The following is a 22,928-nucleotide window of genomic DNA, read 5'->3' as shown; positions in this document are numbered from 1 at the left end:
CCTTGCTATGGAGGGAAGTGAATTTTCTGGGTCCTGGCTGACACCAGATCTCAAAATAACAGCAGACGTTCAGTTTTACTTTATGGAATATAGCCACCTGAAAGAGTAATTCTCTGCACCTAAAGTTGTCACATTCCTCAGGTGTTACAGAGAGAAACCTCAACACATCAAAACAAACTGATTGCTTGGTGAAACAGTTCTTCCTCCAACACTTTATACTCCAAAATACACTACTTCATTTTTCTATAGCAAAGGAAATGAAGGCAGAGGTTACCTTCACAGTCAGCCTCACATTCAGAAAGCAACAGCTTTCATTAAGTTACACTCTTTACCCTCTAGAAAAAAGAAAAAAAAATGTATATATATATATACTGAGGCACATATTATATTGTCACTATAAAAAAAAAATCTATCCTGTCCTGAAGTTGTGAGGAAAATTATATATATATATATACACACACACATATATATATTATTATATATATTATAATATATATATTATATATATTATGAATATATATTATTATAATATATTATATATTATATTAGGAAAATAATATATATATATTATATATATTATATATATGTACATATATATATATGTATATATTATTTTCCTCACAACTTCAGGACAGGATAGATTTTTTTTTTATAGTGACAATATAATGTGTGCCTCAGTTACAGTGATTAAAGAAAAAAACACAAACTACAAATATCATTGTCAAGTCAAATTCTATGAGGAGATCCTACAAATGTGAGGTATCTTGCATGTCATCTATCTTGGTTTAGTCAGGAAGTCCAGTTCTGCTGATACTATTGTACACTTTAGTGGTAAAAATAGAATACTGTGTTTAAATAATCACCAATCAGGTAATGTTAAGAAGAAAACCCAACACTGTATTTATGAACAGACTTCTTTTAACATTGTAGAGATGTTTACACTGCAATTTCTTAGCAGGTAAAGATACACTTAGCTAATATACAGTTTATAACCTCCAGAGATGCTACTTGGGTAAACAGAAGTAAAACTTCAATTATGGAAATGACCTTGTAATTGTGTAAAAGACATAGCTACTTTAAAGTGATGTTTACTGAATGCTAGTTATGCATTAGCACGTTATTCTAGACATTCCCTTTATGGGATTCAAAGAAAATACTACACATACACAAAAATGTGTTAAAATTATTAAAAAATAACAACAAACAGCTTTGGTCAATTACATAAAAGGAAAAAATACAAGTGTAGATGCCAGAGCAATCAAAGTTTTCTCTCACTCCATTGGTGTTTCCATGTAAGGTAGCTACACAGAATCTTTCTGTTTGACAGACCCAGAATCTCATTCAGTGAACATTGATGGGAGCTATTCCAGAGAAGAATAAAAACCATATTATGAAAAAGCTGCCAGTTTTAAGACTTCTGTTTTGTATGTACTGAAGTTGAAAGATATATAAGGTATATAATGAATGAAATATGGAACTTTGGGAAAAGATATAACAGTATCACAGTAAAGGTATTATAATGCTGACCTGGAAAAGCAGATTCTGTACTTGCCCAAAATGCCAAATTCATGCAAGATGTATCACAAGCCATTTTAGCCAAAGTGTTTCTGAAGTGGTAATCAATGATACAACTGATTTTTTAAGCAACTATCTTTAGATTCTGGTAGCCAACTTGTAGGTTTCTAGGCATGCTAAAAATGAACTGTGGTATGAACATAAAAGGCAAACCTAACCCATTAATTTCCTCTGAAATACCTTGAATCAGAAATCTCAAATTAGTGATTGCTTTTAGTTTATTATACTTCAGGCCTTTGTGCCTAATGAATGAATGATAATAGCATATGCCTATCTGAACACATTTTGTAAAATCTGATTTATATATATGAAACATCCTGACAGATTACAATCTATGAGACTGGAAATCCATAATGAAAGTATCTATATTCAGACAATTCTTTTGCATTGCATTGTCATCAAAAAGAAGGTCAGGAGACAGGCTCCTAGCTTTCAATTTGAAAGCATCCTTGGCAGCATGATCCTTCCCTAACCAAGGGTAAATTGTGACACTCATTAACCAGTGGAACTTTTGCCCCACTGCTATTGTATAACATCGGTGGCTGCAGTATCTTCAAAGGCTTTGTGGAATTGGCATGTGAAAAATTTGGTCAGCAACATAAGATTTAATAGATACAATAAGCACCAGACTTGCAAAGTCAGAAGTGTTTACTGAATATGAGAAAAAACTGTTTTGCTTCAAAAGCTTATAAGCTACAATTTCAGTTAGATTTTCTCTTGACCAGAAGAATGTACATCCTTGCCAAAATTGTCCCTGTTCTAAAACCACGAATATTAGAGATTATCAAAGGGGATTTTGCCAGAATTTTTAAAGTACAGAAAATTATGCATTTCATTCAGAGATACAGCTTACTATTCTTCAACTCAAATAAACATCTGGTGTAATAAATCTTGAAAAGCCACTAAGCTTGACATGTGGGTACATACGTTCAAAATCAAAATGATAGGATAATGCTATCAGAAACATGGATACTACTAAATTTCTAGTGGCTTTTATACTGCACGATTACATTTCACTTAATTTCTCTACTGGGTAACTGCTTCCTATGTTACAGAAGTCTTCCAAATCTGTCAAAATAAAACGTCATCATATTCACAGTAGGCGTTCTACTTTATTCTCCTTAGTGCATAACATACTCACTTAAGGTGATGGAATAAATGAGCTGTCACGAACTATGATAAATGCAGGGTTTTTTTATAATGAATTTCATTTTAGCCCTAATCAAGCAAAGTGTTTCATAATGTGTCCAAATTTGAGCATGAGGGCAGTCTTGCTGGCGTTTTAAGGCTATAAATTATCTTGTTGATCTCTATGCACATTCTAACTATATAATACCATGTTCTGTGGTACACTGTTTAATAAACAGGGCAATCCTTGGATTAACATATGAAATTAACAGCATTCTTCAGTTGACATGAAGTCTAAACAAGACAAGTTCTTAAAGTGAAATTGCACTGATGAAAATAATAGGGTGGCAACCTAAGACATGGCAAACAGTAGTGAAAAGGAAAAAAAAAATCGAAGAAAGAATATTCAAGCTATCTGACAAGAAAACAGTAACAATGTAAGCATATAATTAATGGAAAATGAAGATGAAAAACACCTGTTACATTAAGAATTCTGAAAATATAAAGTAAATGGAGGAGAAGAAAAAGGAGAATTTTGCTTAATTTTGCTTATCAGAGCACAGAAGTAGTACTTAAAACTTCAAGTATGTGATTACAGATTATGACATGGATATAGGCATTACAATCTGCAAGTTTTTTAACATGTAAATAAGCAGCAACTCAACTGGGGAATATCTTTATTATTTCAGTAATTCTTCATGTTCTACTTTAAAGAAAATCAATAGTGATGAAAAATATACATGATTCGTGAAATTTCTAACTTGCCAAATTTAAAATTGGCTGATTCCTCAATATTTTCATGTGCATTATAATGCAGTATGATATATTTAACATATTAGTAATTTAAAACAGTATCCAGAGATAAAAAGCATACTTTTATGTAATAGCACAAATAACTACAAACTAACTTTCCTTCTAGAAAGCAAATTACGGCACTACCAAAGGCAAGAGGAAGATGAGGAAGAGGAAGTATTGGAAGGAAATTAACTCATACACCATGAAGAATCATTCCAAACTTCCTTTCTGATTGAAGATAAAATCATCAGCATGTGCTTCCAAAAAGACTGAAGAACTTCTGTGATTGTATGCAGTGTAGAAAGTTATTATTTTATTGCTCTTGTCCTTTGCTCTCATTCCCTAGTCTGCTACTCTGCCTTCTCTATTACTGGTCATGTGAATTTTCATTAAAGAGTGATGAACATTGGGATAAAAAATGTGTATCTATTTCAGGAAACATACTTTGAAGATAACCTTGCTCCCATTGTCTAGGAGTCTTAGAAATACTGAAATGGGTATATTGATACCATTTCATAGACTTTCAGTCTCTTCTTTCTCTTATGTTTTATTTTATTTTATTTTATTTATTTTATTTTTTATCTTTGTATTTTCACTGTCACATACTGCAAATGGGCTCCATATTAAACATGGAGAATTCCTTCATGAGGACAATGTAGCCAAGAGGAAGATTCGTAAAGACACACAATACATGCACAGTGGTGGAACCATTCATTTAGCAGCTAAGCACAAAAGACTGAAACGTTTCAAGTTAAGCAAGAGTAGTATCAATAATTAACCACAAGCTGGGAGAACTTCATCAGTAACAACACATGGAAACGCTGAAAAGCCTGAACAGCTCATTAGGAAAGACTGACTAATAAACCCTGGCTGACCTTGGCTGCTCTTTTGGACTGCAGCTCAGTTTCACCAGACAGAGGCATACACGATATATGGATTTTCTTCTATTTGTACATGCTGGGACATGAAAATCCAGCGAAGAACACACAAAGCAGCTAGCCACATTACATATGCATTTAATCTTGTAAAGGTTAAAAACATTAATCTTAGCATCCTGAAGCAAAACTGTTACCAAAAGTCAGCATATTATCCACTACTTCAATGCAGTTTTGCTAAGAACTCTGGCATATCTGGCATATCTGGCTCTCAACACACTTCGTCACTGGCCCCCATAGTTTAATAGCAGATTTCAAAATTTGTAAAATACCTATCCTATGAAAGATTTCACATATGCACACACAAAACTGAAAGGTGCTGGGAAGGGGAAGAATTTTAAAAAATTTCTTAAAGATGCCTGCCTATGAGCATACAGGTCAGAAATTTTTCAGTTGAATCTGTTTGAAAAAAAATCACTTTTCTGTTATAGACTATTCTTAGAACAAGAAGATTTAGACAAAATACTAGATTTTAAAATGTTTTGATTTGGTGTTAAAGCATCTAATTTCTGCTGCTGCTTCTGAAGCTGTAATTTCACTTTCATATGTAAGAAAAAAAACATTATAAATTGTCAAAATAAAAGTAAAATTACCCAATTCCATAAAAGAGCTTTTTTGATAAGGTTTCTGGCATGCAGCAACTTTCAACACTATTTATCATTACCTCTCTCAACCAAATTACAATTTTCAAAATATATCAGGGAGATATATTTCAAAATATATCAGGGCACCTTTTGTTATACTCAAAATACAATTAAAGAGCAATAGAGGCATTCACAAAAGGAAGCACACTGACCATGAGGAAAAAAGAATGAGAAAGTGAAAAGACATGGTCAGAAAAGGAATTGTGAAGCATAACAGAAATTAAAAATAAATTTTTAAAAAGAATGAAGAAGCCATCACATAGGGAAAGCTTTATTTCTTCATTCAGTAACAAAGAAAATGTTTCTATACCTTCATGATCTCAGAATCAAATAAAAATCAGTTTGAAATTATCACACACTTTTGATTGCTGTTATGACTTTCCCTTTCATATGCCTTTTTCTGTGAAACTTTAAGGATCTAGTCTTTAAACTGAGCTTGTGATAAAAAATTGTTTTCAAAGTTAAGCAAGTTCTTTTGTGAAAAGGAAACTACTTTCTACTCAGTTCTACATTTCAGCTCCTGAATCCTTTGTGAAAATTTCTTAGGAGATCACATAGGTTGCTATGAAAAACCCATGATACATTCTTTAAATGAGACCAGCCCATTATTTCATAATGTCATGGGCAGCTACACATCAGCCATTGACTATTTCCTAAATATCGATAATACAATCGTAACTGTATTAGTGGCAACTACAGGCATGTCATTCTAAAATTTGCAGCTGGATACTTTAAGACATCTATTATTTTAGAACATTATGTATTATTATCACAGAATATGGTAGAATTATTATTATTGTAGAATAATGTTATATAATACATAAGACAATTGTATAATAATTCTATATACTTGCATTAAAATTATATAATATTTATATTTTATATGTGATCTATGGTTTCTATATTATTTATCAAATAGCTAATGTTATTTACATCATTGTATATGTATATTCATACATTATTATATATCTCATATAACCACATGATATACATAATTATATATTATTCTTTTATATCATTTTATAAAAACATTTTATTATTATAAAAAGCTGTGATTTATGGCTAGAGACAAGCATTCTGGGTTGGGAAAGATGCAAAAGATGTAGTGAGTTGGTAGAAGCATAATGAAGTGTATCAGAGAGAAGATCCATGCACAGAGTAGAGAAAAGCTTAAAGACTTTGACTCCATAATCCGAAAGCAGTATTGCACTTCAGTGTAACTGAAGAGAAGAGGATTTCAATACCTTTATTCTAAAGGAGATATTAGGGAAAAGTAGTAACTTCTTTCCACACATTTTATCAAATTAGTTTACAGGAAAAAAAAATAAAACTATACTGTGCCCTTGTGCTGGATTAATGATTAAGTACTACAACTGAATTCTGCATTCACATTATTTCCTTCATTTTGTGATTCAGTAGTCCTATTACAACATTTTGATTTAATATTAAGACGTTTTCATCTATCTGGTTATTAGATACTGTAGACTTGGTTCTACAGGGAAAAACAGTCTGATTTTTTTGATGCACCTCCCCTGTGAAGAGGGGCTGAGAGAGTTGAGGTTGTTCAGCCTGGAGAAGATGATGGGGAGACCTCATAGCAGTGGCTTCTCAGGGCTTAAAGGGGTCCTGCAGGAAAACTGGGGAGGGACTCCTTGTGAAGGGGTGCAGTGACAGGACAAGGGGGAATGTCTTTAAATTAAAAGAGGGTAGATTTAGATTAGATATTTGGAAGAAACTCCTTTCTCAGAGGGTTCTGAGGCCCTGGAGCAGGTTGTCCAGAGAAGCTGCAGATGCTCCATCCCTGGAAGTGTCCAGGGCCAGGCTGGATGGGGCTTTGGGCAACCTGGTCTGGTGGGAGGTGTCCTGCACACGGCAGGGGGGTGGAACCGGGTGGTCCCTAACAGTCCTTCTAACCCAAAGCATTCTGTGATTCTACAGTCTTATGACGATGATGACAGCTGCTATTTATGTACTGAAAAACTGAGCTTTTCCTTCGCCAGGTGCGCGGCAACCCCCGCGCCAGAGAAAGCCAGCGGCGGGCGGGGAGGAACGCGGGGCCTCCCCGCGGGATGATGTGGAAGAGCTCGGCCGCCATCTCGCGGCGGCGGCAGGAGAGGCCTTTCTACGGGAGGGAACAAAAGGGGCCAGTCTTAAAATAACATCGTTCCGGTTCTGGAAACAAGAGGGGTGAAAAACTCATGGAATGCCTTGAACAAAGCAGATAGTAAATGTAGTTGAAATCAAATGGGTGAAAATTAAGTATTTACCTCTACTATATGGCCCTTTCTCATGTGGATGTTTCAACTGAATTACAGAATTACAGAATTTACAGAATCACAGAATACTCTAGATTGGAAGAGACCTCAAGATCATCGAGTCTAAACTCTGACCTAACACTAACAAGTCCTCCACCAAACTATATCGCTAAGTTCAACATCTAAACGTCTTTTAAAGACTTCCAGGAACGGTGACTCCACCATTTCCATGGGCAGCCCATACCAATGCCTCACAACCCTCTCAGTAAAGAAGTTCTTCCTAATATCCAACATAAAACACCCCTGGCACAACTTTAGCCCATTCCCCCTCATCCTGTCACCAGGCACGTGGGAGAATAGACCAACCCCCACCTCGCTACAGCCTCCTTTAATGTACTTATAAAGAGCGATAAGGTCGCCCCTGAACCTCCTCTTCTCCAGGCTGAACAAACCCAGCTCCCTCAGCCACTCCTCGCAGGACTTGTTCTCCAGAACCCTCACAAGCTTAGCCGCACTTCTCTGGACTCTTTTAAGCACGTCCATGTCCTTCTTGTAGCGAGGGGCCCAAAACTGAACACAGTACTTCCGGTGTGGCCTCACCAGAGCCAAGTACAAGGGGACAATCACTTCCCTAGACCTGCTGGCCACAGTGCTTCTTATGCAAGCCAGGATGCCATTGGCCTTCTTGGCCACCTGAGCACACTGCTGGCTCATATTGAACCAACTACCCACCAATACTCCCAGGTCCTTCTCCGCCAGGCAGCTTTCCAACCACTCATTTCCCAGCCTGTAGCTCTGCTTGGGGTTATTGCGACCCAGGTGCAGAACCCGGCACTTGGCCTTGTTGAACTTCATGCAGTTGACCTCAGCCCATCGGTCCCACCTATCCAGGTCCTCCTGCAGAGCCTTCCTACCCTCGAGCAGATCGACACATGTGCATAGCTTGGTGTCATCTGCAAACTTACTGAGGGTACACTTGATCCCCTCATCCAGATCATCGATAAAGATATTGAAGAGGACTGGCCCCAGTACTGAGCCCTGGGGAATGCCACTAGTGACCGGCCTCCAACTGGATTTGACTCCATTCACCACGACTCTTTGGGCCCAGCTATCCAGCCAGTTTTTAACCCAACGAAGCATACGCCAGTTCAAGCCATGAGCAGACAGTTTCTTGAGGAGAATGCTGTGGGAAACGGTGTCAAAAACCTTGCTGAAGGTCAAGGTAGACCACATCCACAGCCTTTCCCTCATCCCCCAAGCGCGTCACCTTGTCATAGAAGGAGATCAGGTTCGTCAAGCAGGACTTGCCTTTCATAAACCCATGCTGACTGGGCCTGATCACCTGGTTGCCCTGTAAGTGCCGCGTGATGACACTCAAGATAATCTGCTCCATGAGTTTCCCTGGCATTGAGGTCAAACTGACAGGCCTATAGTTTCCTGGGTCTACCCTCTGGCCCTTCTTGTAGATGGGCCTCACGTTTGCTAGCCGCCAGTCGACTGGGACCTCCCCCGATAGCCAGGACTGTTGATAAATGATGGAAAGCGGCTTGGCCAGCTCCTCTGCTGGTTCTCTCAGTATCCTTGGGTGGATCCGATCTGGCCCCATCAACTTGCATACATCCAAGTGCCGTAGCAGGTCACCAACCATTTCGTCTCATGGATAGCGAGGGCCACATTCTGTTCCCCATCCCCTTCCACCAGTTCAGGGTACTGGGTATCCAGAGAGCAACTGGTTTTGCCGCTAAAGACTGAGGCAAAGAATGCATTAAGCACCTCTGCCTTTTCCTCATCTTTCGTAACTAAGTTCCCCCCCGCATCCAGTAAAGGCTGGAGATTCTCCTTCGTCCTCCATTTTGCATTATTGTATTTGTAAAAACATTTTTTGTTGTCTTTAATGGCAGTCGCCAGATTGAGCTCCAGATGAGCTTTGGCCTTTCTGGTTTTGTCCCTGCACTGCCTTGCAACATCCTTATAGTCCTCCCGAGTGGCCCACCCTCTTTTCCAAAGATTGTAAACCTTCTTTTTTCTCCTAAGCTCAGGCCACAATTCTCTGTTCAGACAGGCCGGTCTTCTTCCCCGCCAGCTGGTCTTTGGGCACGTGGGGACAGACCACTCCTGCGCCATTAAGATTTCCTTCTTGAAGAGCGCCCAGCCTTCCTGGACTCCTCTGCCCTTCAGAACCACCTCCCAAGGGACTCTACCAACCAGTGTCCTGAACAGTTCAAAGTCAGCCCTCCGGAAGTCCAACACAGTGGTTTTACTGGTCCCCTTCCTGGCTTCTCCAAGAGTGAAGAACTCTACCATTTCATGGTCAGAGGGGCGAACCAGGTTGGGAAGCTTTCTGGCAATGTCCCTGACCCTGGCCCCAGGGAGGCAGCAGACTTCCCTATGGGTAGGGTCAGGGCGACAAATAGGTCCCTCTGTTCCTCTGAGAAGGGAGTCACCCACAACAATCACCCTTCCTTCTTTGTTGGTGGAGGCAGTCCTGAGGCGTGGAGTCGACTTCCTTGCCCTAGGCATCCTCCTGGGTAGACTTTCTACCTCTTCCTCAGCTACTGGTCTCTCAAGTTCCAGGGCCTCAAACCTGTTGCATAAGGGCACCTGGGAAGGTGGGGCCAGTGGGGGAGGGCATCACCTGCGATGTCAAGCAGGGACCTGTTTCCATTCCTCCTCAACTCCTAGGTCCCCTGCCTCTGCCCAACAGCAACAGGGCAGGGGGTCCACCCCCATTTGGGGTGTCTCACCCTGGTACCTGTCCTTCAGGCCATGCAGGGACTTCCTACAGAGCGCACTGTGTCTGGTGGGACCATTGCAGCTGAGCTAGCAGTAGACCACCGTTAGAGGAATTGTTCATATGGGTGGGGGGGAGTGCTCTGCCCTTCCTGCGCACCCTGCCTGCGCTAACTGCCGCGCCACTCCCTTCTGCCACTCCCTTCTGACGCACTACGCCCTGTTTGCCCGTCCTGGTCGCCGCGCTCCCTAGGGGCAGCTTTTGAATGGCCGGGGAGGGGGCGCTGCTGGCTCCGCCTACACCTCGTTCGCATCCCTCGGGAGGGCTGCCGGGTCCTGGCAGCTCCCTCAAGAGGGCTCGATGCCCGAAAAATTAGCCCTGCCCATCCGATCTCCTGTTCCGCTGCAGAAAGCGTCTGCCCTCAGTTGATCACTTTCTCTCTGTGGATGTTTCAACTGAATTACGTACATTAACAAACCTGTTCAGAGATGTTATGCACTATTATGGCACAGATTTGTCAGTAATCCAATTGGTGTAATAAATATTTTGTAATCTTAATTTAATTAATATACACATTACATGACTAGAATTGATTTCAAGTGACACCGAAAAAAAGAAAAAAGTTTCACTGTCATAAAGAGAGCACCATCAAATAACCACAGTAAGCCTTTCCGTCTCCCTTCCTAGCAACTGTTTTACATCCTTCACGACTGCCTCGAGCATTGACAGCAACCCTTTCAAACTCGTGGTATGGGTAAAGCTCTGATTCCAATGAAGTTTACAGGTTATGACCATAGCAATAACAAACCTTAAACAATAAGAATCCATTCTGAATTGCTTTCACATACTCAAGGAAAAATATAACTTACAAAAAGAAAAAAAAAAAAAAAAGATTAGGTTACATACCCTTCAGGACAGAAGTGTAAGACACTTCATAATTGCTGAAAAGTAAACAGAGCTCTCACCAACAAGCCATCATATATATAAATTTCATGGGACGGATTATGCATAACTTATTTTTTTCTCTGACATAGCTGAGGACTAACTGTTCCAGGCAAAGAATGTCTACAGTAACCTTAGTTGCTCAAAATCCAGACCATTCCAATTGAACAGTGCCCCCCCAGGCTTAATCGACTCAGCAGTGAAGATCCTCTTAAAAAACACATGCCTCTTTGAGCTTATCTACCACCTCTACAATGCTTTGCCATGGCCCTATAATCATACACAGCTAGGATTTCGTTGTTTCTTTTACCTTCAGAGGGCGGTTTAATAATCTCTTGAGAATCTTCCCACACACATACCTTCAAGCACTCCTTAAGGTTTTTCTAAGCATTTTAGGAGCAAGAAAGAATAAGAGTCTCACTCCTAATCTTTAATACGGAAAGTATGATGAATAACTTTCTTCATAAATACACAATACAGGATTTGGATCAGATTGCAAAAGAGCTGGTTCAGAGAAATTTCTGTCTGTAGGTTTCTTCAGTGCATAATACAAAATCATATTTAACTCAAACACTTCCAATAGTCAGGATATCTACCACCATATTCGTCTGTTACATCTTTAAAGTATAAAATGCAACAAGGTATTACACTAAATCATGGCACAATATAATTTCTCTATGTGGTCCCATATTAAATTTTATAATGTGAAGTTCTACACATACAGTAGTATGTAGCAATTAATATATATTTTTTAATCTTAAAACAAGGTATTTTTGCCTTTCTTCACATAATGAAAAGACTGGAAAGACACAGACAATGTCTGATGTTTTTAATACACTCTATTTTTACCAGTGCAAATGCTCATAACATAAAGAATGAACAAGTATCATGTCCCTTTCCTGCCATATTTAAGTATTACAGACTGAAGCAACTTCAGGGAAAGGCAATAATTTTTAAATTAATTACAAAACCCAGAAAAAATTCCTATGAAATAAAATACAAAATAATAAAGGATAATAACAGAGGTGCAGAGAAAAAATGTTTTTTAGAATGTTTGAACATCACAGAAGAAAGAACCTCTCAAAGTGGATGGGCTGTAAATAAAAGGAAAAAAAGGGAAAAAACAAACAAACAAACAAACACGAAAACACAAAAACAACTCAAATGAAGATTTTACCCCCTTCCATTTAGAAAACTACTAAAACTTAAAAGCAGAACTATTTATGATTTACCAATGCAACATACCCATGTAAGCGGCATCTGACTGTCAGATTATATTCACAATAAAAAATAACATGCTGCCGTAAGAGTTGACATTCTCTTCAGAGACTGAATAACTAGGCGTTGACCTTCCTTTGACATAGGACATACCAAAATACAGGAATTCAGGATCTCCGTCCTAAGTGTTTTTCAGATTATTAGTGTCACTATATAGAGATTTTCATATTGCATTTTTTATGTTCCAGAGAATTAAAGAGCTCTGAACAATTGTATATACAAAAAGGATGCATCTACAAAGGGTCACATTCTAGTACAAGGAATTCATTGTCAAGGACATACAGGGAAAAAACTGGAACACTGTTCAGAGGGTCAGAAGTCACAAAAGCATGTGATATTGTAATTTATTCATTGGTATATATATTGTATTGGTATATACCTTAACCTGAGTGCAGACTGTTTCAGGAAAACCTTAAAATACTAACTGCTGGAAATGGCATATTTGGGTAGCATTTCTGAGCAGTTTAGTTAGCATGCATCTTTTATGAACCTGACACCTTATACCAGGCTGGGCTGAGGTCCAAAAATCAAGAAGCACACTGCTAAGGAAGGGGCATGGAGGCAGTGGTAGTAGAAACAATGAGTAAGAGACAATGAAGGCACTCAGATTTGCCAATGAAAAACAAATCAAATACAAACCCACTGTACAGGAAGAAGGCATTCTTACAGTCTGCATTTTATGCTGTTTTCCAGCACCCACTGCTGGACACTACTGGAAACAGAATATTTGCTCCAACTTGTCTTTGATATAGGAAGTTGCTATTGTCATTCAATATTGTAAAATGAAAAATTACACTATATCTCAGAAATCATTAACCTTATAAACAGAACTTTGTGTAAGGTCTTGTGTGACTTTTTAGTAACTCCTAAATTGAATTCAAAAAGCCTTGTTTGAATTGCATCTTGCGTACACTTACTATTTTTCTGCATCAATTATTTTTCTGATCACTGTGATATAGATATTACACATCACTGTTATAACCTAAAAGGCTTACAGAACAGTTCTATAGCCTTTTCTGGTTTGGAACTAAATAGTCTGAGATAAAACAGTGTCAAGCATCAAGATAATCACCAAACAAATGTATAAAATATAAGTAAACAATCTGTCAGAAATTGCCACTATATCACTCTTCCACTTCATGAACAACAAATATTTGCATTTTAGCTCATTCAAATTCTATTTACATACATATGTATATAAGATGGTGAGATTTTATGGTGTACTTATTGTTAAAATTTGCTTCACAATTCCACCTGCTTGGAAATGCCCCATTCACAATTTCCTTGCTACTAAACAAGATAACAAAGAACTGCACTTAAACAACAATACCTGAGAAAAACTCTAATAATCTGGGTAAAAAATAATAATCTGATTTGAAAGAGCATATTTTTATTATTCAAAGTTATGAGCAGCAAACAAACAAATCTGTTTCTCCTGCAGGTTCTTGCAAATGTATTCTTATGGAAAACAATATGTGCAACACCAGTGCTATTTTAATGAAAGGTGAAATTCAGAACATTGTGTTACAACTAAAATATCTGAATTTCATGAAAAGTGAAAGAAAGAGAAAACACTCCAGTAATAAGGTCATGGCAATCTTCAGTCTTCCTGGACTGCTATGAGTACCTGCCTCCTCTGCCACTACTATTTCCAGGGTTGCTGGAAATGTGCAAACACAGATTTGTTTCTCACCAAGACTAAGTATTGTTTGAAATAACCTCTAAAAAAGAATAAACCCCCTTTCCATCTCTGTACTGTTCTTGTGTGGGAGAGTTACACTATTCTTTGTAACAGTTATTTGAAATGTTTATTGTACATTATTGCTATATTTACTTCAGTGCCAGCTTGCATTTCCCTGTGCTGAATTTCAAAAGATGCTTAATAGGGAAGAGTGCACTCACTGCACACAACAGACTCCTCACCTATCCTTTCCATGCCACCAGCTGCTACCATCGTTCCACCCTGTCTGCTCAAACAACTCAGACTCTCAGACTTCTCAGTTTAATAGGTTTTATACTATTATGGCTGGGAACGACAAGGTCGAGTCCCTTTGGGTTAGGATCAGCAGGGACAACAAGGCTAGTGTCCTGGTCGGGGTCTGCTATAGACTGCCGAACCAGGATGAGGAGACGGATGAGGAACTCTACAGGCAGCTGACAGAAGTTGCAAAATCGTCAGCTCTTGTACTCATGGGGGACTTCAACTTCCCTGACATATCCTGGAAGCACAACACAGCCCTGAGAAAGCAGTCTAGGAGGTTTCTGGAGAGCGTGGAAGATAGCTTCCTGACGCAGCTGGTTAGTGAACCTACCAGGGGTGGTGCCCCGCTAGACCTTCTCTTCACAAACAGAGAAGGACTGGTGGAGGATGTGATTGTCGGGAGCTGTCTTGGGCAGAGTGACCACGCAATGGTGGAGTTCACTATTCTTGGCGAGGCCAGGAAGGGGACCAGTAAAACCGCTGTATTGGACTTTCGGAGGGCTGACTTTGAGCTGCTCAGGACACTAGTTGGTGGAGTCCCTTGGGAGGCAGTTCAGAAGGGCAGAGGGGTCCAGGAAGGCTGGGCACTCTTCAAGAGGGAAATCTTAATGGCGCAGGAACGGTCTGTCCCCAAGTGCCCAAAGATGAGCTGGCGGGGAAGAAGACCGGCCTGTCTGAACAGAGAATTGTGGCCTGAGCTTAGGAGAAAAAAGAGGGTTTATAAGCTTTGGAAAAGTGGGCAGGCCACTAGGGAGGACTTTAAGGATGTAGCGAGGCTGTGCAAGGACAAAATTAGGAAGGCTAAAGCTCATCTGGAGCTCAATCTGGCTACTGCCGTTAAAGATAACAAACAACATTTCTATAAATACATCAACACAAAAAAGCGGACTAAGGAGAATCTCCATCCTTTACTGGATGCGGGGGGAAACTTAGTTACAAGAGATGAGGAAAAGGCGGAGGTGCTTAATGCATTCTTTGCCTCAGTCTTTAGCGGCAATACCGGTTGTTCTCTGGATACTCAGTACCCTGAGCTGGTGGAAGGGGATGGGGAGCAGGATGTGGCCCTCACTATCCATGAAGAACTGGTTGGTGACCTGCTACGGCATTTAGATGTGCACAAGTCGATGGGGCCGGATGGGATCCACCCAAGGGTACTGAGAGAACCGGCAGAGGAGCTGGCCAAGCCGCTTTCCATCATTTATCAGCAGTCCTGGCTATCGGGGGAGGTCCCAGTCAACTGGTGGCTAGCAAATGTGACGCCCATCTACAAGAAGGGCCGGAGGACTGACCCGGGAAACTACAGGCCTGTCAGTTTGACCTCAGTGCCAGGGAAGCTCATGGAGCAGATCCTCCTGAGAGTCATCACGCAGCACTTACAGGGCAACCAGGCGATCAGGCCCAGTCAGCATGGGTTTATGAAAGGCAAGTCCTGCTTGACGAACCTGATCTCCTTCTATGACAAAGTGACGCGCTGGGTGGATGAGGGAAAGGCTGTGGATGTGGTCTACCTTGACCTTCAGCAAGGCTTTTGACACCGTTTCCCACAGCATTCTCCTCAAGAAACTGTCTGCTCATGGCTTGAACTGGCGTATGCTTCGTTGGGTTAAAAACTGGCTGGATAGCTGGGCCCAAAGAGTCGTGGTGAATGGAGTCAAATCCAGTTGGAGGCCGGTCACTAGTGGCATTCCCCAGGGCTCAGTACTGGGGCCAGTCCTCTTTAATATCTTCATCGATGATCTGGATGAGGGCATTGAGTGCACCCTCAGTAAGTTTGCAGATGACACCAAGCTATGCGCATGTGTCGATCTGCTTGAGGATAGGAAAGCTCTGCAGGAGGATCTGGATAGGCTGCACCGATGGGCTGAGGTCAACTGCATGAAGTTTAACAAGGCCAAGTGCCGGGTCCTGCACCTGGGGCGCAATAACCCCAAGCAGAGCTATAGGCTGGGAGAGGAATGGTTGGAGAGCTGCCAGGCAGAGAAGGACCTGGGAGTGATGGTGGATAGTCGGCTGAATATGAGCCAGCAGTGTGCTCAGGTGGCCAAGAAGGCCAACGGCATCCTGGCTCGTATCAGGAACAGCGTGACCAGCAGGGCTAGGGAGGTGATCGTCCCCCTGTACTCAGCTCTGGTGAGGCCGCACCTCGAGTACTGTGTTCAGTTTTGGGCCCCCCGCTACAAGAAGGACATCGAGGTGCTTGAGTGGGTGCAGAGAAGGGCGACGAAGCTGGTGAGGGGCCTGGAGAACAAGTCCTACGAGGAGCGGCTGAGGGAGCTGGGTTTGTTCAGCCTGGAGAAGAGGAGGCTCAGGGGCGACCTTATCGCTCTCTATAGGTACCTCAAGGGAGGCTGTAGCGAGGTGGGGGTTGGTTTGTTCTCCCACGTGCCTGGTGACAGGACGAGGGGGAATGGGCTTAAGTTGAGCCAGGGGAGTTTTAGTTTAGATGTTAGGAAGAACTTCTTCACTGAAAGGGTTGTGAGGCACTGGAACAGGCTGCCCAGGGAAGTGGTGGAGTCACCGTCCCTGGAAGTCTTCAAAAGACGTTTAGATGTAGAGCTTAGGGATATGGTTTAGTGGGGACTGCTAGCGTTAGGTCAGAGGTTGGACTTGATGATCTTGAGGTCTCTTCCAACCTAGAAATTCTGTGATTCTGTGATTCTGTGATATGTCCTGGCCTTTCTGCAGACATAAATAAACATTCTGTAATACAAATACTCTAATTGTACTAATCTGATGACTGCTATATGTGATCTGCTTAATGAGAAGTATGTTTTGGTGAGAAAGAGTGAGTAGTTAAATGTCAGTGCTCTAATATGATAAGCAAATGGAAAAGTACTGCTTGCTGAGATAGACGGAAGAATGTCTTCCATGCTAAATGAGTACAACAAACAAAACTATGAAAAAGAAATATGAAAAACTACTTTTTGCCATCCTATGTGAGCACATGTATGGATTTTAACTAAACTAATTTTAACTGAATTGACAGTCAACTGAAAATTACTTTTATAAAGAAAGGAATTTTTATTATTTGAAGGTAAATATATGTTGCACTATTTAAATCTGTAAATCACAGTCAGAGAAAGGAAAAAAAATATTATAGAAGTATACCTTTAATGTTTCAATTTCCTCTTTGTGTTCCCTCTTTAAATGCAAAATGGCAGCTTGGTACTCTGTAAAGATAAAAAAGAACATTCCATTAGAGTCAGAAACCAACATGACCTCTTAAGCATAGTGTATTTCATACTACACCATGAGGTCCGGAATGCAGATGCAGGCTCTCAAATAAAAGACCTTCTGCAAATGGTGATGGAAAATTAAATGCAACGTTGTAATTAGCATTTTTGTTCTGAGACCCCATGACAAGATTTTCAGTGGTCTTACTGAGAACAGAGGATAAAGCAAAGAGGTATTCCATGCTGAGAGGAAAAGGTGGGGTGGAGATATTTCAGACTGGAACAACAAGAAGAAACAGAAGGGTTAGCTTTGCAGATAAAAGTAGAGCTGATAGGATATATTATGACATACATGCATTCATACACACATACGTTCTAAAAAAAGCGTATATTAAATGAAATTATTTAAACTGAACTGTAAATATATGACCACTAAACACATGCAAATTGGATACAGGACTAATCACAAATTCAGACAAAGACCTGAAAAAGTACCCAACAGCAAGACATACAAAAAATTCTTAAATTTGTCATATGAAGCTTAATTGCAGAGATTAAGTAATTTCTGAGGGAAAATATACTACATACTACATAATTCTTTTTAATTTGGAGAGGCTATAACAAAACCCAGAAAATGAAACTTAAAGCCAGGGAAATTTATGTCAGCAATGAAAAATTGAAAACACTGAGCACTGATTATATAGTTTTAGAGGTGACTGTAATGTAGATTTACCAAACAAACCTCCAGAACCTGTATCTCATGCTATGGTGTCCCTCACTCCATACTGGCTACATTTGACCGAAAAAGAAAGAAAAGAATTTTCATTACAGTTGTGTAATGATTTAAGAAAAGCCTGTCTCCTGTGAGACACTGGTCCAGATGCTCTAGCCATCCTAAACAAGTAACTGGAGTTCATTCTATTAAGGCTCCACTCCCATCTGCTTCCAAATCAAAATTTATCTGATGGTTCATTTCCAGTTCCCTGGCTAGCTTCTGCTTCCTGAAATAAAAAAAAAAATAATAATAAAAAAAAAAAAAAAGATTCAGATCCTAATTTAAACAAGGACTCAAAATAGTCCAAGGAGGTTAAATTTTACTGAAAACGTTCTCCAGTGCTATGTCTCTGGAACATAAGAACCAGTAAAACAGCATTATATCATCAAAATATGGACCAAAGCACCAGATCAGTAAAATATTTCAGTGGTTCAATGGTTAGGTGGTTTTCTTATTTTTCTTTTGAGAATACATGAGCAAAAAAGAAAAGAAAACCTAACCTAGTCATCACCCTGAAGTCTGTATGCTGAGGAACCTTTTACTTTAAAACTTTTTTTTCCAAATATTTTGAGAGGCAGGTGAAGCTATATCCAAGCAACTGAATTGATAAACAAAACTGAAGGAAGCGTTTGACATTTTACAAGACGCGAAATAAAAAAAATAATAATAATAAAAAAAAACATCAATACTATAACTAGTCAGAATCACTCATCTGAATACCTCCATACTCTCTTACGAGGTTCTCCTTAGAACTTCCCAGCATGGAAGAACTGACTAACTGCTCTCTTTGAATTATAAGTGGTTAGATCTACACACTTTCAGATTTTATTCCATTAACTCGGAATCTCGGCAAGTGGCGAGCCAATCGTCTCACCACTTGCTGAGGCGATCGACTCCAGCCGGGACAGACGCATTCTGTAGCGGAGCGGGAGATTGGACAGGCAGGGCAAATTTTTCCAGCACTGAGCACACTCGAGGGAGCCACCAGGACCCAGCAGCCCATGCGAGGGAGGTGAACGAGGCGAGAACGAGGCGTAGGTGGAGCCAGCAGCATCCCCTCCCCAGCCGTTCAAAAGCTGCCCATAGGGAGCATGAGCGACCAGGACGTGGTGCATCAGAAGGGAGTGGTGCGACAGTTAGCAGGGCAGTTTCGCGCAGGCAGGGTGAGCAGGAAGGGCAGAGCGTTCCCCCCCCACCTATATGAACAGGGGTGGTGGAAGTGGCTCTCTATGTCAGAGAAAGTTTTGACGTCGCGGAACTTGAGGATGGGAATGATAAGGTTGAGTCCCTATGGGTTAGGTTCAGCGGGAAGACCAACAAGACAAGCATCCTAGTGGGGGTCTGTTATAGGCAGCCAAACCAGGATGAGGAGAATGAGGAGGAGTTCTACAGGCAGGTGACAAAAGTTAGGAAATTGTCAGCACTTGTTCTTGTGGGGGACTTCAACTTCCTGGATATATCCTGGAAGCACTGTTGTGCAGCCCAGAGAAAGCAGTCTAGGAGGCTTTTGGAGAGCATGGAAGATAGCTTCCTGACGCAGCTGGTTAGTGACCCTACCAGGGGAGGTGCCCCGCTATACCTTCTCTTCACAAACAGAGAATGTGGTGGTTGGAAACTGTCTTGGGTAGAGTGACCATGAAATGGTAGAGTTCTCCATTCTTGGAGAAGCCAGGAAGGAGACCAGTAAAACCACTGTGTTGGACTTCCGGAGGGCTGACTTTGAACTGTTCAGGACACTGGTTGGTAGAGTCCCTTGGGAGGCGGTTCTGAAGGGCAGAGGAGTCCAAGAAGGCTGGGCGCTCTTCAAGAAGGAAATCTTAATGGCGCAGGAGTGGTCTGTCCCCACGTGCCCAAAGACCAGCTGGCGGGGAAGAAGACCGGCCTGTCTGAACAGAGAATTGTGGCCTGAGCTTAGGAGAAAAAAGAAGGTTTACAATCTTTGGAAAAGAGGGTGGGCCACTCGGGAGGACTATAAGGATGTTGCAAGGCAGTGCAGGGACAAAACCAGAAAGGCCAAAGCTCATCTGGAGCTCAATCTGGCGACTGCCATTAAAGACAACAAAAAATGTTTTTACAAATACAATAATGCAAAATGGAGGACGAAGGAGAATCTCCAGCCTTTACTGGATGCGGGGGGGAACTTAGTTACGAAAGATGAGGAAAAGGCAGAGGTGCTTAATGCATTCTTTGCCTCAGTCTTTAGCGGCAAAACCAGTTGCTCTCTGGATACCCAGTACCCTGAACTGGTGGAAGGGGATGGGGAACAGAATGTGGCCCTCGCTATCCATGAGACGAAATGGTTGGTGACCTGCTACGGCACTTGGATGTATGCAAGTTGATGGGGCCAGATCGGATCCACCCAAGGATACTGAGAGAACCAGCAGAGGAGCTGGCCAAGCCGCTTTCCATCATTTATCAACAGTCCTGGCTATCGGGGGAGGTCCCAGTCGACTGGCGGCTAGCAAACGTGAGGCCCATCTACAAGAAGGGCCAGAGGGTAGACCCAGGAAACTATAGGCCTGTCAGTTTGACCTCAATGCCAGGGAAACTCATGGAGCAGATTATCTTGAGTGTCATCACGCGGCACTTACAGGGCAACCAGGTGATCAGGCCCAGTCAGCATGGGTTTATGAAAGGCAAGTCCTGCTTGACGAACCTGATCTCCTTCTATGACAAGGTGACGCGCTTGGGGGATGAGGGAAAGGCTGTGGATGTGGTCTACCTTGACCTTCAGCAAGGTTTTTGACACCGTTTCCCACAGCATTCTCCTCAAGAAACTGTCTGCTCATGGCTTGAACTGGCGTATGCTTCGTTGGGTTAAAAACTGGCTGGATAGCTGGGCCCAAAGAGTCGTGGTGAATGGAGTCAAATCCAGTTGGAGGCCGGTCACTAGTGGCATTCCCCAGGGCTCAGTACTGGGGCCAGTCCTCTTCAATATCTTTATCGATGATCTGGATGAGGGGATCAAGTGTACCCTCAGTAAGTTTGCAGATGACACCAAGCTATGCACATGTGTCGATCTGCTCGAGGGTAGGAAGGCTCTGCAGGAGGACCTGGATAGGCGGGACCGATGGGCTGAGGTCAACTGCATGAAGTTCAACAAGGCCAAGTGCCAGGTCCTGCACCTGGGGCGCAATAACCCCAAGCAGAGCTACAGGCTGGGAAATGAGTGGTTGGAAAGCTGCCTGGCGGAGAAGGACCTGGGAGTATTGGTGGATAGTTGGTTCAATGTGAGCCAGCAGTGTGCTCAGGTGGCCAAGAAGGCCAATGGCATCCTGGCTTGCATAAGAAGCATTGTGGCCAGCAGGTCTAGGGAAGTGATTGTCCCCCTGTACTGTTTAGATGTTGAACTTAGCGATATGGTTTGGTGGAGGACTTGTTAGTGTTAGGTCAGAGGTTAGACTCAATGGTCTTGAGGTCTCTTCCAACCTAGAGAATTCTGTGATTCTGTAATTCTGTGAACTCCTTTTTGATATGCTTTTTGGACACAAACTGCTTATTCATTCACCTAAACTAGACTTAAAAAAACAGCTGCCTCAGGTCCTCAGAACAGTCAGTGACCCTTCTGGCACCTTAGTTATTTAAGCACTCAGTTTGCAGGGCATGAACCTTATGAACATTGTGACTTGAAGTTTAGCTCTTTAAGGTCACATGATAGCCAGAGCAAATAATAGGCTTTCAAAATGCTTCTAACAATCTTAACAAAAGATCTACTGTCTCTCTTGGACTGCCCAGTGCTCAACATTCTTTAGGATTTGGGTATGAACTTGTGCCGGCATAGACCTCTACTGCACCTAAAGCAGATTTTTCACTCTGTCTACTCACTCCTAACTCTCTGTTGCCTCTTCTCTTATGTTGCCATGAATGTTTGTGAAAGCACAAAATGATGGAAGAACCCTGGCAGATTAAACCTAATACAGTACAAAAAACAGTTAAAAAAAATAAAATTAGTTGTGCGTTATTTTTTGTGATAGACATTTTGCAAGATACCATCATTTTAAGTTATTTAAGTTCCAAAGTCCCAAAGGCATGTGCTTTTCATTACTCCTAGCTGAAAGTTCCAAAATAAATTCTTGAGATTGCTTTGTTTAAACTTTGTTATAGAGTAAAATAGAAAGTAGAGATTCTTTTACAGTTTGCTTATTCCAAATAAAAGTATGCTTAGCAACTACTAGATTATAAGAATAAACCTAATTAGTTCCTTAAAATACTGTTACTACATAAAAGCAAGTGTGTCATACATTGATATACTATAACATATTTAAAACATTGTCTACTATGCAGTAAGTAGGCATTCTGCAGCATAAGCTTCTTTTGTTTCTTTCTACCATTGTAGTTTCTCCTAATTAAATAGTAAAAAGAAATACCTATTGGATAAAAAACAACACCCAATGAAGTACTGTTTTTATGGACTGTTCTTGGAGCCAGCTGAGATACAATGGTGCAACAAAACCTCCCAATACATGGTGCTACAATACCTTAATGACATTCAGACTGATATGGAAATAAAGCTAATCATCACAGAAGCACAAAGTTACAGAATGGTTGAAGGCTGGATGAGACCTCTGAAGGTCATCTGGTCCATATTCCTTCTTCAAGCAAGGACACCTAGAGCCAGTTTCACACTACCATGTCCAGATGCATCTACAAGCACAAAGATTCCACAACTACTCCGGGCAATCTGTGCCAGGGCTCAGTCACCCTGTCTGATGTTCA

At 41.2% G+C, this 22,928-nt stretch overlaps 1 protein-coding gene across 1 annotated transcript in view; it reads right to left on the bottom strand.

Moving 5' to 3' along the window:
* The window catches only part of LOC309878616 (formin-like), a gene marked incomplete at its 5' end in the record, with an annotated part of 183,966 nt that overhangs the window by 106,114 nt on the left and 54,924 nt on the right, over positions 1-22,928 (bottom strand). The window contains one exon of the mRNA XM_082761365.1: positions 17,373-17,434. Within this exon, the coding sequence (XP_082617491.1) occupies positions 17,373-17,434 (62 nt within the window). The remainder of the gene's footprint in view (positions 1-17,372; positions 17,435-22,928) is intronic.

The sequence above is a fragment of the Aythya marila genome (genome assembly GCF_965140915.1).
Source record: "Aythya marila genome assembly, chromosome: 5".
NCBI classification, from domain to species: Eukaryota; Metazoa; Chordata; class Aves; order Anseriformes; family Anatidae; genus Aythya; species Aythya marila.
Note: the sequence above shows the minus strand (reverse complement) of the source record. Positions and strands in the feature narration are given on the sequence as shown.